Source organism: Salvia splendens, chromosome 21 (assembly GCF_004379255.2).
Source record: "Salvia splendens isolate huo1 chromosome 21, SspV2, whole genome shotgun sequence".
In the NCBI taxonomy this organism is placed as follows: Eukaryota; Viridiplantae; Streptophyta; class Magnoliopsida; order Lamiales; family Lamiaceae; genus Salvia; species Salvia splendens.
In genome coordinates, this window is record NC_056052.1 from 4,655,796 (window position 1) to 4,671,405 (window position 15,610).

General features: G+C 35.4%; 2 protein-coding genes across 2 annotated transcripts; one reads left to right on the forward strand and one right to left on the reverse strand.

The window, feature by feature from the left end:
- Positions 1-1,602: 1,602 nt before the first annotated feature.
- Positions 1,603-4,113, reverse strand: LOC121783581 (5'-adenylylsulfate reductase 1, chloroplastic-like). Its single transcript, XM_042181695.1, has 4 exons — positions 3,951-4,113; positions 3,692-3,850; positions 3,450-3,579; positions 1,603-2,827 (listed from the first exon to the last, which is right to left on the reverse strand). Exons 1-4 carry the CDS (start codon positions 4,024-4,026, stop codon positions 1,810-1,812), a joined length of 1,383 nt encoding a protein of 460 aa, XP_042037629.1. The 5' UTR covers positions 4,027-4,113; the 3' UTR covers positions 1,603-1,809.
- Positions 4,114-12,199: 8,086 nt separating this feature from the next.
- LOC121784083 (protein FAR1-RELATED SEQUENCE 5-like) lies at positions 12,200-15,389 on the forward strand. Its single transcript, XM_042182262.1, has 5 exons — positions 12,200-12,281; positions 12,529-13,255; positions 13,404-13,802; positions 13,927-14,697; positions 15,323-15,389. The coding sequence occupies exons 1-5, from the start codon at positions 12,200-12,202 to the stop codon at positions 15,387-15,389; spliced, it is 2,046 nt and encodes a 681-aa protein (XP_042038196.1).
- Positions 15,390-15,610: the final 221 nt, after the last annotated feature.

Genomic DNA, 15,610 nt, shown 5'->3' on the forward strand with positions numbered 1-15,610 from the left:
CCTTTCGTGCTCTCTCTCCCTCTCTGTGAAGATTTTTGACAGCCATCCACTCCCTCCGATCAGCCACCGCGACTCCTCCGATCGCTCCACCGCGTAACATGTAAAACACTCCATCAATCCAAGCTCTCAATTCCCCTTCTTTCCCTCAATTTTGGAGCTTAGGTTGCAAACCCACTTCCACTAATCTTTGGAAAATTGTTGAATTTAGAGGTGAACCGAGTGCACAAGCGATAAGGGAAAAGGGCACCTCCATGGTTGACTAAGCAAGTAATAGCGAGTTTTTTTGACGTGTACAGAGTATAGAAGCGAGTGAACTCGCTAGTTGGCAGCAACACGTGTCAAGTCACCACCTCCCTTTTTGCTGGTACAGTCGTAGTTTACACGTGGCATGCTTAGATTATTTTTTTGTTGTAAATAGTTGGTTACAAATGTAAGGTTATAACCTTCTTTTTGCTAGTGGAGTTGTAGGTATGTCTATATAAACAGGTTAATGTTATTTTGTTATGTATAGTAGTAAATAGTTGTGTTATCAGGTTTAGTTTCTTTTATGATAGTATTGTATGTTGAGTGTTGCAAAATGGTTAAAAAAAATAGGCAGGTTTTGTTTATCGATCGTACCGAAAGGTAACGTCACTTATTTGGTTAAAACTAACCGAGTAAGGGGTGTTACACATCTTGCATTCAATCAAAAATTCTCATTGTTGTGAAGTACCAACTCTTATTATATCGTGTGGTCGTTGAACAGTGTTTTGTCTTATTACAAAGATTCTAAAGTCAAATGATTATTTTCCAAAAATTGTCAAATGATTTATTAACTTGAAATAATAATCAAATCATTTATACAGTGATGGATCCATGGCCTGAAAACTAAACCGTTCACACATCGCTAGAAATTTTACAGTTAAAATAAATAAATATAAATTGCGCTTTGTAAGATGTAAATACATTGAATTCAAAACTAAAATATTGGCTTATTCAGTCTGATTTTTCGTTCATATCGCACATACGCTGACACAACATGTTTATACTATTAAATATCAAATTTTGAATTTTGTTGAATTTGAAATTGTAATTAATATAATACATAGTTGAATAGCTGCCTTAGGATTCCCGATTCCATTTCATCTAGATATGATATCGTCTACGATTCATTATAATTAATTAGTTAGGAGAAAAGTATTAGCAGTGAATTACCACATCGAAGGAATAAGCAAGTTCAAAGCGCTATATAAAATCTAAAGCTCCATTCGCTAATTAATAAGTCATGGGATGAAGTGGATGGGTTGTGGCCTATTTTCTTAATGGGCTTAACCCAGGAAAGTCCCCGGGCCACGAACCGCAGAGATGCGGGCTTGGTAACAAGTAAAGCCCATGGGCTGGGCGGTCTGACCTAGTTGTCAGGGGCTGAGACACGTGTGGAGCCCTCTGACCGCTGCCGGTGGGTGAAATTGGCCGATGCTTCACAGTTATTCACTTGGCCCGTAATTTGGCTAACTGAACGGGGCTTATACTCCCATGACACCTTTTTTTTCAATATTCGAACACACTTGGTGTGTATATTATTGCAGTAATGAATGCTCTAAACAACAAAACTAAACTAAATAAGAGAGCAGAACACGAGATCTTATTTCCAACGTCGAACGATCGTTTAACGCTGTTGCCATCAAAATTTACAAAACTCAAAAAATATAAAGACAGATAAAAAAACTAGGGGGAGAGATAACAAACCTACAAAATTATACACCATTCATACTTTTTGAGGCTTCCCTCCCCACCATCCAAATCCAAACTTTACTATAATTTTCACTTCTATTGGAGAGCATTCACGAAAGCCGTCAACGAGGCGACGTCTCTGTTCTCCGATGGATACTTAATCGGACGCAGAGACCGCTTGGGGAAGAAGACGATAGTAGGGAAGGTTCCCAGCTGCAGCTTTTCCTGCGCGAAGGCCTTCTCCTCTCCGTCCGCTCTGAACTTCGCCACCTTGACACCCGACCCCGCTAGTGCCTCAGCCAGCTCCACGTAGGAGCCCTCCATCGCCCGACAGTATGGGCACCAAGGGGCGTACAGCACAACGAGCCACGCCTCCTGCCTGTTTTCCAGCTTCAGCAAGTTCTCAACTCCCTGCTGGCTCAAGCTCACGACGTTCTCGGATGTGAAGAGATCTGTGACTGGGGCAGTCCCACTGTCTTGGAAAGTGTTATTTTCCTGCTTGATGTTGCCCTTGTGCAGGCCACACTCCTTGGCCTTGGCATCCTCCCACCACCACCTTCCCTCACGCTCGTGCTGCCCGGGTAGGACAGGCCTCGTGCACGGCTCACACCCGATTGAGATGTAGCCCTGCGCGTGCAACGAGTTCACCGGCACATCCATTGTCCAGAGGAAGTTCCAGACATCGTTGCCCTTCACATTCGCCACTGGATTCCACTTCACCAAGCTCCCAACTCCACCATCCAAACCTTCAAAAACAGGATCAACTTGGACAATGGGGACTTCTGATCGGGTCCCAGGAGACTGATCCTTACGCTGGCCTGTTATCCATGCCCGAAGCCCCTTGAGGGCCCGCCTCAACGGCCTCACCTTCCTCACACGGCAGCATTCTTGGTGGCCATCTTCATAGAAGGAGAAAAGGCCCTTGCTTCTAACCAAAGTTTGGACTTCCTCAGCATCTGGAAACATGTATTCGATACGAATCCCATACTTCTTCTCAACTTCATCAAAGAGTCTATACGTCTCTGGATTAAGTCTCCCTGTATCAAGGCTGAAAACCCTGTATGGCCTCCCTGTTAAATGTGCATATTCAATCAAAGCCACATCTTCCGCCCCACTGCAAATTTTTTAACATTGCATCAGTTAGCTAAATGCTTCATAATATTTCCAATACCTACGAAGAATAACACAAGCATTTCATCTTTACAGTAACTACACTCAACTCCATAGCAATCAAATGAAAATCAAATCAGAGTGAAACATTAGTATTATTAATATTTATATCCAACAACTATTTGAAATAACTTTACTTGACACCAGAATCTAGAGTCTCATTCTTACTGAAAGGGACCCACACAGGCTCTATGTAAACAATACACTCCTACTATAATCAACGGTCCCCTATGGTCTTCAAACAATATAAATATATCCATTTAAAATAAATCGAATAAATAAGTATTTCTAAATAGTTGATATATTCAGCAACATACATAGGTATGAGATGAGTAGATTTCATGATGATATCCAATTTCGTCCGCTGCCTAAAAAACTGCTTATTATAAAAAACAAACTTTTTTATGCAATTTCAGTTAAAATTTCCGTGATGATTGAAAAGCACACACAAAATCTTAAGTCAACATTTTCAAACAAGAAATTTGATGAAGAAATGGTACAATTACAATTATGATTATTGTTATTGGGATCTCAAACAACAAAATTCGAAGGCGTGCGAGAAATACCTAAAAGCGATAGCAATATCGTTTCCGAATTTCTCGAGTGCCTTATCCATAATCTCAAGCGGAGAAGCATTTTGAAGCTCCACCGCCAACTTCTCGAAGTCATCTTCTACCTCCGCCTTTTCTACCACCTCTGCAGAATTTTCGATATTAGAAAACGACCAAGGAGAAAATGATGTCAGATTTAACTTATTTCTTTTCCAATTAATCTACATGCAGAATCTAATGAATGTTTATCGACGCACCAGGAGCAACCACGGTTGCAGCCGACGGAACGATCGAATCACTCCTCTTCGCCTCCGCGTGCAACGGCTTCACGGCGGCGCAACGACGCCGTGAAAGTTTCACCGACGACGGTGAAAGGTGAGACCTATCCAACGGCTGGATTGCACCGAATTGCGCAGCTGAAACAATAGAAAACGTGATTCAATCCAAAAGAAGTAGAAAAATCGAATTAATTACCGAAACTTTTTCGGAGAATATGAAATTGGGATGAGATTTTACCTCTTGGCTGCTCAAACGAGGAAGATGGAGAGGAGCTGTGAACGGGTGCGGGCGAAGCTGATACGGAAAATGCCATTGATAAGATGATTTCTCTCGATTGCAAAACCCGAATTTCGGTTTCTGGGTTTTGGGAAGCTGCTGTTTGTGGTGTGTGTTTTTGTGAGAGAAGAAATGGAAAAATAAATAGGTCGGGAAATGAAGGGCGGGGGCGGCCGTTGCAGGTTCATTGAACTTGGACGTGTTTTGGAATTGGGGATTATGCTGACGTGGCGGTATATGATTGGGTACAGCAGTGTGGTGGCTGTGGATTCTATTCTCGTTGCTGCATCTTTAGAAATGGAACGTCCCACTATAGCGAGGAGACGTTTTCCATTTTACAACAAATGAAATAGAAATAGAAATAGAAATAGAAATAGAAATAGAAATAGAAATAGAAATAGAAATAATTTTACATAATTTATAAATCAGTTTTAAGAAAAACTTTAATTGTGTAACTTAATTATAAATGTGGTCAATCAAAAATAAAAACATTCATACATAAAGATTTTATGACATGGTAAGTTGGTAACAGTTATGTCTAAGAAATCCACTTCTATATAGTAACAAATGGTTGCAAATACAGAAAAAACACAATTTACAACACAAATCCTTTAATTATACACTAATATATAAATGTAAATTAAAATTTCTGATAAGTAGTTCGGATCGATTTCGATTATGATTTTGGAGTTGATCTTTAGATAATAAATTGGCCAATTCGGATCCATTAAATTCGATTAATTACTTACCTATATGAATATATACGAGAATCAGAATAAAAAATTGTTAAAAAATAAGACAAAATCCATTACAATATAAGGCAAAGAATATTCATTCTCAATTAGAAATTTGTGACCAACACACGCACGCCACCAATAATATAGTGATGCTGATTGAACAAATTTCTTTTATTTAATAGGAGTAGTTTAATTTGTAGAACACGAATCCATGAGGAAATGTAAGCCAGAAAGATAAATGGGGATGGCGTTGCAATAAGTACTCAAGTGGTTTGAATTGGATTCCAAACTCATAAGTCATAACACTTCAAGCAACAAGATTTGTATAAGCACAAGCAACCATAAATATTCAACAATTAACAACTTTAATTAGTAGTACTTAATTAATCACATCAGTATTCTTCGATTGGATGTGTGAGTTTTAATTTGATTAAAAACTATACTACTACTACTAGTATTTTATTTCAAAATTTGAGAAAACACATAACAAACTAAGTACTACTACTATGTACTATCAAGTTTCAAACATGCATCTAGAAAAAAATATGAAATGGCATATAATTGTTAATGCTTACAAATCTTACAAAAAAAAGTTTGAGTGAGTTAATTTTCACAAGGGTACGCTTAAAATGACAATACCTCTTAAAGTTACAACGTGACACCACGTAGACTGCAATATTATAAAAGTTGCACTGCAATAGTATAAACGCTACACCGCAATCTATAGATTGCAGTCTAGCGTATTGGATATTGCAGACGAGCAAAAATTACAGTCTAGCGTATTGAATATTGCAGACGAGCAAAAATTGCAGTCTAGCGTATTGGATATTGCAGACCGAGAAAATTTACCCTTGAGCGTTTTTTATGATTGCCACATGCAGCGGCGGATCTACGTGGGGTCGAGCGGGGTCGGCCGACCCCACCATCAGCGCCGGAGATTGGCCAGGAAACGCCCTCCATCAGCTGCCGACCCCACCGCCTTGACGTCTCTGCCCCATCCTCTATATCCAGAACCCGACGGCGCGATATGCTCGGAAAGAGATGATCTTTTTCACAACTACTAGTTTTCGGTTAAATGGGCTCCCCAACTGGGCCTTCCTTTTTTTCTTATTTTAAAATTGGGTAAATTGCTTCAAAAGTCGTCAACTTTGCAAATAGTTTGGTATTTCCCGTAAACTTTAAAAGTTGCATGAAAAGTCATGAACTTTACATTTGGGGTGCCGATTTCCTGTGTCGGGTATTCCGGCCATCTGGGTGCTGACGTATAATATTATGCATTTTAATTTTATGGAGGAAACACGATGAGATTGTAGATTGACGAATCGCGACCAGTTACATATCGGAATGGAGAAGAAAGAGTTGAAATCTCGACGGGAATTGAGATTTCTGTCACAGAGAGAAGAGACATAAACCCTAAATTGATATACATTTCAATTTAATTGAAACTAAAAACGACGTCGTTTTATTGTTCTGCAGGAGATTTTGCCATGTCACGCCTCCGGCGAGCCATGTAGGATTAGTTTTTGCCGAAAATGTACCGGGTCGGGTCGTACGAGAAATTTGCAACACCTGGTAAAGTTCATGACTTTTCATGCAACTTTTAAAGTTTACGCGAAATACCAAACTATTTGCAAAGTTGACGACTTTTGAAGCAATTTACCCTTTAAAATTTAACGGTGGCTTTATTTTATGTTTCAACATTAATATAAGTTTCAACATTAATATAAGTTCCAACATTAATTTCAAGTTTTTATATTGAATCTTTTACAGTTTCCTGTAATAAGCTCCAACATTAATTCAAGTATTTTATTTTTTTTCAATTTACTCTATATTAATCAATAATTGTTATATTCTCTATTTTTCTCTTATTAATATTTTTCTTGAATTCATTATTTTACTTATCTTATCCTTAATGAGACTAAATTAAAAAGTGTTATAGTTACAAAGGATAAATGGTTGGATATATCACGATTGATTATACTTTTAATCAAATCTATCCAAATTATTGTAACTAATGTTTGATGAAACAGTTTTTAGTTGTTTGCAGAATGTGTATATTTATTGATGTCAACTATCTTGCACAAAATGGAGTATAAGATAACTTTTATACTCCTTCCGTCCTTTAAAAATATAAATATTTGAAATGATACGAAAATTAATGCATATTTGGTAAAAATAAGAGAGATAGAAAGAAAAAAAAGTAAGTATACTATTGCTAATAGAGCTATTGCTAACAGAGAATGAGACTCGTCTTATTAGAGAGAAAGAAGTTACCAAAAATATAAGATGATATTTTTATATGGGACATCCCAAAATAAAAAATGTCTTTATTTTTATGGGACAGATGGAGTATAAATTTTAATATTTTTTATTTAAATAATTATTTAAATATTGTATTTATTGTCATGCCCAATCAGAACCCCACGATTATCAATTCCTGGATCCGCCATTGGCCACATGGCAGCTGATTATTCGTCCACATGTACAAATAATTGGCCAAAATGGTGGTATGGTGTCACTTTAAGATGATTTTAACACGAACTTATAAGAGCATAGTTCAAACAATGAGTTTCAAAAGCCCATATCCATGTTAAAATCTCTGCTGTAAACAATGTGTTGCTAATCGAAAAGTTATTGTAATTTGTTTTAATTTGATTGCAAGAATGTAAGTTTCTGCACATTGCAGAATTCACAATACCCGGAACTTGGAATTTAATATGCATTTATCTCTATTAATATGCATTTTATTTGGTCTTACAGGATCGTGCTTCTAATTTCACATTTTCATAGATTTTATTACAAAATAAAAAATACTATTAGTATAATAATAAATCATAATAACCAGTTATTAGATAACTAATCCTGGTTATTTATTCAATAATTATAAAATACCAAAATAATAATTACTATAGTTAATTACTCTAAATTATTGAACGTGGTTAATTATTTTAAAGTATACCAAAAAATGGACCGATAAAAACTCAATATAATTAGCTACACTCATGTTGTCATGCACTAGACCTCTAAAAACTCTAGCAATGGAACTTGACAAAATTAAGTAGAAAGTGGTTTACAAAGAAGATCTATAATATTTTTTATTTATACTTTAATGACTAGAACCACGATTTATTAAATGGATAAAAATGTCTTAATAATTAAATTGTGATTCATGGTCAGTAAGTCTTTAGAAGTTGCAGTGGCGATTCATAATTAAATAGTGATTATAGTAAAATCTTGCATTTTTATTCATGTTGAGAAAAAGCAGCTCGTAAGAAAACCCAAGGGTCAGAGTACTTTTTATATTATGTTTTCTATTTAAATATAGTATAATTAAAGACAATCATTCACTAATGGATGACGGCTAATGACCCGATTGATCAGTCATGTTTTATATGTTTGAAATGGGTCCCACTGATTCAATCCAATAAATTATTTTTAAATTGTGTCTGATTTAATTAATTTCTTTTGAAACTCTAAAATAATAAGGCAGATTTGTGTGCGTTCAAATATATCATGCATTCTAGTTGAATTCAATATTTGATTCGGAGATATGTACTCAAACTTCTATAATGGCGGCTAAAGGAAAACAAATGAAATTGGATGGACATTTGAATTTTAGTTCGGTTTTGCATCTAATCCAAAAATTAAAAAATTTTCTCATAATTCAATTAGAATCGAGTCACGTTGCTCGAAAATTCAAACCCAAAAATTCTAAATCCAAATTACGAAATATGATCGACACAGAAAATCTGGAATTATATAAAATATTCCAAAATTCCGAAAATATAAAGAAAAACAATTAAATACTATATACTCCACATGCATAAACTTTCTCTTTATACCGGTTATAGTTTAATATTGTTTCATTTTGCTAAATTTAACACCTGATTTTGTTGATCGAATAAAGTAAGAGGAGTTAGATAGTATATGCTCTTGAATTTATTCGAAATATATATATTTTTGGAGCTTGATCGTTCTTAAGTTTTATTGGAGTATTTATATTGCCTATTTAAACTTTAATTAATTTGTTTAGTTTGTTGTAATCGACATAATCAACAAATTATTATTTTTTTGTATCCATATAGATCCTCAAATTCGAGAATATATTATATATACCAAATACATATACAATATTGTTTCGAAACATATTAACGTATATCGTTAGATAGGTATATTATGTTTCCACTATACATGATATAAAATTATTATAATTGCAAATTAATTAATTAATCTTTTTTTTTGGTAGCTAATTGAAATTGGTGATTTATCATATATATGTAGATTCTTGGTATAATAAGTCATAAATAAAGAAAATAATTATGATATCCTTGAATAAACCAAAAGTATCCTCATGTTTTAAAAAATTGGAGTTTCTCTTAGATTAATGGAGGGCAAAAAAATTCACATCCCTTCCCGCAATTGTTGTATAATTCATAGTAAACCATGAAAATATTAAATGGAGGGCAATAAGGAGTATTTTTTTTAACACTATCCGAGTACAATATTTGAGACAAGTTATATAACTTCGCAAATTTGATCCATTAGTTTGCTAGTTCAAGCATAGGCTTTTCAATTGGATTTCATGAGGCCGGATACAAGACACGAGACGCACAAAAATATAATCTAGAATAATGTTATTATCTTGATGTAACATAGCCACCAAACGATACCTAAAGATATGAGAGTGTTTTAGATTTATAATATGTATTAATTATATTATTCGGTTTTCCAATGTTTCGGGTTTTGTGATGTCCGAACTGATCCGATCCAAAATTTGTCAAAAATTAAATCCAAACTTCCATGCTCTTGGAAGAGGCGTGCACGTTGCCCACAACGATAGTACTGCCTCATGTGCTAATGTGAATCTTCCACACATAAATTACTTGAAAGTCTTTTACCATGACTTTTTCTGTAACCAACACAAATATGTGATAAGATAAGGGTTTGACTCAACTAAAAGGTTGAAATGAAGAAATGGGATAGAAGGTAAGAAGATGAAGAAGAGTGTTTGCGAGTAGATGGCATCCATGTGACCAAAGACACATCCAAATGATGGATTCATTTATTAGGGTATTGCCTAAGATTCCAAGATTGATCGGACATTCTCACATATTGACGAGTAAAACCAAGATTAAATGTTATATATATATCTAAATTCTTAAATGTTATATATATATATATATATATATATATATATATATATATATATAGGGACGTATTCATTTCCTTTTCCTATATTTCCTCCTTTTTCCTTCTTAATATCAGCCATTAGATTAGAGAAATGGACGGTCAAGATCAACATTGGGTAATTAATCCCGTGTTGCATTATTTGTCGTATTTTGTGCATTATGAGGGTACAATAGTAATCTAATAATGGCTGGAAACCGCTACGAATAATGCACCACATGGTCACGAGTAATGCATATAATTGCCTATATAATGCACAATATGTGAACTGCAATGCGTACGAACAAGATGTGTTGTGTTATGATGTTTGACACACGTTTCTTGTTTCCCCTAAGGGTTTAATAAGCTTAGGGGCTAGGGTATAGTACGTAGACACGTATGTAATCTTCACATGGTAACGAGTAATGGATATAATTGACTATATAATGCACAATTTGTGAACTGCAATGCATACGAACAAGATGTGCTGTGTTATGATGTTTGACACACGTTTATTGTTTCCCCTAAGGCTTTAATAAGCTTAGGGGCTAGGGTATAGTACGTACGCATTAATAACAAATTATAAAACGATACGAATAATTCACCAAATTGTCACGAGTAATGGATGTTATTAACTATATAATGCACAATATGTGAACTGCAATGCATACGAATAAGATGTACCATGTTATGATGTTTGACACACGTTTCTTGTTTCCCCTAAGGGTTTAATAAGCTTAGGGGCTAGGGTATAGTACGTAGACATTACTAAATGCACGTATGTAATCTTCAATCCGTTGATTAACCCATATACACAATACCTCTAATAATGCATAATATACTGAGATAATGACAATTAACGGCTACATAATGCACTACCTAAACCAAATAATGCACATACGTATATTCCAATAACAATAATTTGTTAGTAATGTCTACGTACTATACCCTAGCCCCTAAGCTTATTAAACCCTTAGGGGAAACAAGAAACGTGTGTCAAACATCATAACATGGTACATCTTATTCGTATGCATTGCAGTTCACATATTGTGCATTATATAGTTAATAACATCCATTACTCGTGACAATTTGGTGAATTATTCGTATCGTTTTATAATTTGTTATTAATGCGTACGTACTATACCCTAGCCCCTAAGCTTATTAAACCCTTAGGGGAAACAAGAAACGTGTGTCAAACATCATAACACAGCACATCTTGTTCGTATGCATTGCAGTTCACAAATTGTGCATTATATAGTCAATTATATCCATTACTCGTTACCATGTGAAGATTACATACGTGTCTACGTACTATACCCTTGCCCCTAAGCTTATTAAACCCTTAGGGGAAACAAGAAACGTGTGTCCAAACATCATAACATGGTACATCTTATTCGTATGCATTGCAGTTCACATATTGTGCATTATATAGTCAATTATATGCATTACTCGTGACCATGTGGTGCATTATTCGCAGATACCAAAATGTGGCAGTTACTTTTCCGTCAAATGTCAATAATAACCCTGTAATGCATACAACCACCTTCTATAATGCAACACGGAACCAGTTTTATAGAATCAATCTGATCCGTTGATGCCTTAGATCTAACGCGAAATATTAAGAAGGAAAAATGATATTTGATCAATACAAAAATCAATCCTAATACCAAACATAAGCTAATTATTGTCCATGAGATTTGTCGTTATTTTAATCTTAGGACAAGATCTGAAGGCTGTCCTATTTTCATTTCTTTCTCATTTTTAAATAAAAATAATCGTATAAGGCTAGTATGGAACTTATACATTTGTGTTGTTATGGAATTTCCATTAATCATGCAGTATGATTACTCCATGACCGTCTCTTTCTCTCACTTCATATCTGCGTGAAATTTCTAACCACGATTCACTCCTTCACTTTTATTTCTTCAGTTGATTCCATATTCTCGAATCATTCTGTCAAGTTATTCATCCTCTTCTTCAGCGATTTTTTCACCTTCTTCTATAAAATATGAATATTTTTTAACTCTCGATTTCAGAATGTGTGTTCATCATCTTCAGCGATTGTTTCGTAATCTTTTTTAATTTCTCTACCAGATTGCCATTTTACGTCTCCTCCTTCATCACTCCAATGTAAGATTTGTATTCACCTAAAATCTTAATTTTAGGAATTATCATCCAGAGATTGAAATATTCTTATATATCCCGTTTCATAGCTTCTCTCTCTTTTGTTAATTTTTTTTATCATTTGATATATGATTGTGAATGCATAAATTGTTTGCAGATTTGTTTATATCGAGCCTCACATTAATGGAAATTGGATCACCCCCACCGCCGAACTGTGACAATCATTCTTCATCTGATGAAAGTGTTGATAATACAAATTGTGGAGGTTAAATATATTGATTTGTTTTAATTTCATTATTATTTCTTGATTATGCCATAAGTTTTATATTTTATTTTTATGTTATGACTTTAATATACCGTAGTTATGCTCTTCGTTGTACGCAATCTGTCTTCATGTTTAACTGGTTGCATGTGTTTTTATGCATACATTCGCTGCATTTTTCCACAACGGATTTCACATCTCACTTTTGTTATTATGATGTGTTCTTATGCTCTATTTTTGTTTATTTCAGATTTACATACCCCTGATTGCCCTAACGAAGTGAAACCCTTTGTTGGTCGTAACTTTCCCACATTGGAGAAAGCAATTCAGTTTTATGAAAATTATGGTCGACATGTTGGTTTTGATACCCTCAAGTGCGGGTCTAAAAAAATTGGTCAACTCACCATATGGTTTTATATGGCGTGTAGTAGAGAAGGTGAAAAAAGAGTGCAAGACAAGCAAGCTAGACGCAGACGTAAATCCAAGAAATGCGGCTGTAAAGCTAGGGTTGCCTTCAAGTTTGACTCCGACAGAGGCTACGTAATCAAGAATTTGAATGAAGAACATAATCATCCTATGGTGCTTCCAAACCACCAGAAATTCATGAGACTCAATCGTCTTCTTGACGATGTCCACCAAAAATTTATTACCGATTGTGCTGGTGTCAATATTGGTCCATCACTAACATTTAAATTGTTGACTGAATTGATGGGTGGATATGAGTCAGTCGGGTGTACTGTATTGGACGTTCGCAATTACACTCGAGACATTAGGAGATATGCTGAAGGGCATGATGCTCAGATGATATTAGATGAGCTAAGGAAGAAGAAGGAAAGTTGTGATGCCTTCACGTATGAATATAAGGTCGATTCTAGTGATAGAATGTCACATTTATTCTGGTGTGATCCGCTATCAAAGAAGAATTTTTTGCTATTCGGTGACATTGTTTCATTTGACACTACTTACTCAACCAACAGGTACATGTTTTAAGCTTATTTGTTTTCACATTTAGTTTTACATTTCGTGGTATGACATTCATTGTTTTCGTATTGACCCATTGTTTGATATTCTAGCTTGTCAAACTCCAGCTCCCATGTCTGATTTTAGAAAGACTATTTTTTGCAGGTACTATATGATATTTGCTCCGTTCACTGGTAAGGACAATCATGGAAGAGCTGTGACATTTGGTGCAGGTCTACTTTGTAGTGAGAGTGCAGACTCTTTCTCCTGGCTATTCCGGCAGTTTGTGAAATGCATGGGTGTAGCTCCGAAATTGATCATTACTGACCAAGACCTGGGAATGAAGGTTGCTGTCGAGGAGGTCCTTGTGAACACACGTCATAGATGGTGTATGTGGCACATCATGGCAAAAGTTGCTGAGAAGGTCCCAAAATCATTGCTTGGTAATACAGATTTTAAGAAGGAGTTAAACTCATGTGTCTGGTCCGAGTTGATTGAATCCACCGAGTTTGAAGACACTTGGCATAAGATTATGGAGGAATATGGACTTGAAGACACGGATTGGTTTCTACAATGTTTCGATCAAGACAGTATTGGGTTCCAGCATACTTTATAGACTTTCCTGCTAGTTCTTTGATAAAGACAACCTCTGTTTCTGAGTCTCATAATAGTTTTTTAAGAGGTATAGCAAGTCCAAAGCTAACCTTGTTGTGTTCTTAATGAACTTCAATAATGCTTTGGAGGCTCAAAGGCACCAAACGGCAAAGCTTGATTATATGGATGCTAATACCACATCGACATTGAAGACACAGTGGCCTATTGAAAAGTATGCTTCTACAATATTCACTGACGGTGCATTCAAGGAAATTCAAGAACAAATATTGGAGGCAAACAATCATTGCAGTATTTTGGCGATATCAAATGAATCCACTCATGACATCTACAAGGTATTAGATCATTTCTCAAACACATGGAATGTTACATACTCAGAATTGGATTTTGCCTTTCATTGTGGTTGCAAAATGTTTCTGAGAACTGGTCTTGTATGCTGTCACATCTTCCTTGTGTTGAAACACAAAAACTTTAAGTTGATTCCTGACAATTTGATTGGAGGTCGATGGTTAAAGTCCCCACTAGTAAAGTCAGCTCATGGTGTTGATTGTGAAGATGTGAGTACTCATGTCTATGTGGATGAGAAGAAGAAGGCTTCGTCTATCTTGTTGGGTGAAATGTTGTCTTTGTACCAAGCTGTTTCTATCGATATTGATCAAACCCATGAATTGACTTCTATACTTCGTGATGTAAGGCAGCAAATTTTTGCCGATGGTGTGGTATTGTCAGCTGCACAAAAGAAGCAGCGTATTGAGTCTTTTTATGGTGGGGAGAAACCCCTTGTTGTTGATGTTCATCCTCCTGAAGTTGTGAAGACGAAGGGGCATGCAAGTAGGCTCCAACCAAGGTTTTTTTTTTTTTTTTTTTTTTTTTTAAAAAAATTAACTTCATATATTTATATCATATATATGAAGGAGAAAATTACAAATCAACTCCTATAACAAGGAGGAAAGACAAATTACGCCACCCAGGGTTCGAACTCGAGACCTCCAGGATAGACGCGGTATCCAGCACCCTTTACCGCTAGGCCAAGGGGCTCCCTAAACCCTAAACCAAGGTTAGAAAAAGCTATGCGGCTAAAGAACAAACCTGTGCGCCAATGCAAGAAATGCCATGAGTGGGTCACCACGGTTCAAGGAATTGCGACAAAATTAAAGAGAAAGAACTTCAGAGATCAAGAAAGGAGTTTGAAATTTGATTTTATGCTTTTGCATATTTTCATAGTTTTTTTTTCCTTATCAAACTATCTGTTATCACTCTTTATGGAACAATTTGATGTTTGTTTTTAACCGTTTCAGACTTTTTTTGTAATTTGAACCAGACATCAGCTACTATGACTTAATTACGTACTAATTATCATTTTCAGATTGATTGTTTTGTGAGCCATATTCATTTCGGAGGCGAATAACTGTTTTGAGACTCGTTGCAGCCTTGTATATGCGTGAATTCTTCAGCATCTTTTGTTATTTCAGATCTAATTCTGAATTGGATTATAGAATTGCTAAGCTTTGGAAGGATTATGGTTCAATTCGATCTTGAAGCTTTTGGGCTTTTCACATTGCAGGAGCAGCTTTGTTTAGTTTTATATGATTTTTGTTAATTTTGTTTCTTCTATCTCAATTGAACTTGAGATTTAAATTTCTCGATGGAAGAGATGAATCGAATACAAACATTTTGACAAAAAAAAAGAATGACCCCATTCTTGAAGAAGCCTTTCCAGTAACATTTCTTGTTTTTTTGTTCATGTAATATGATTTTAG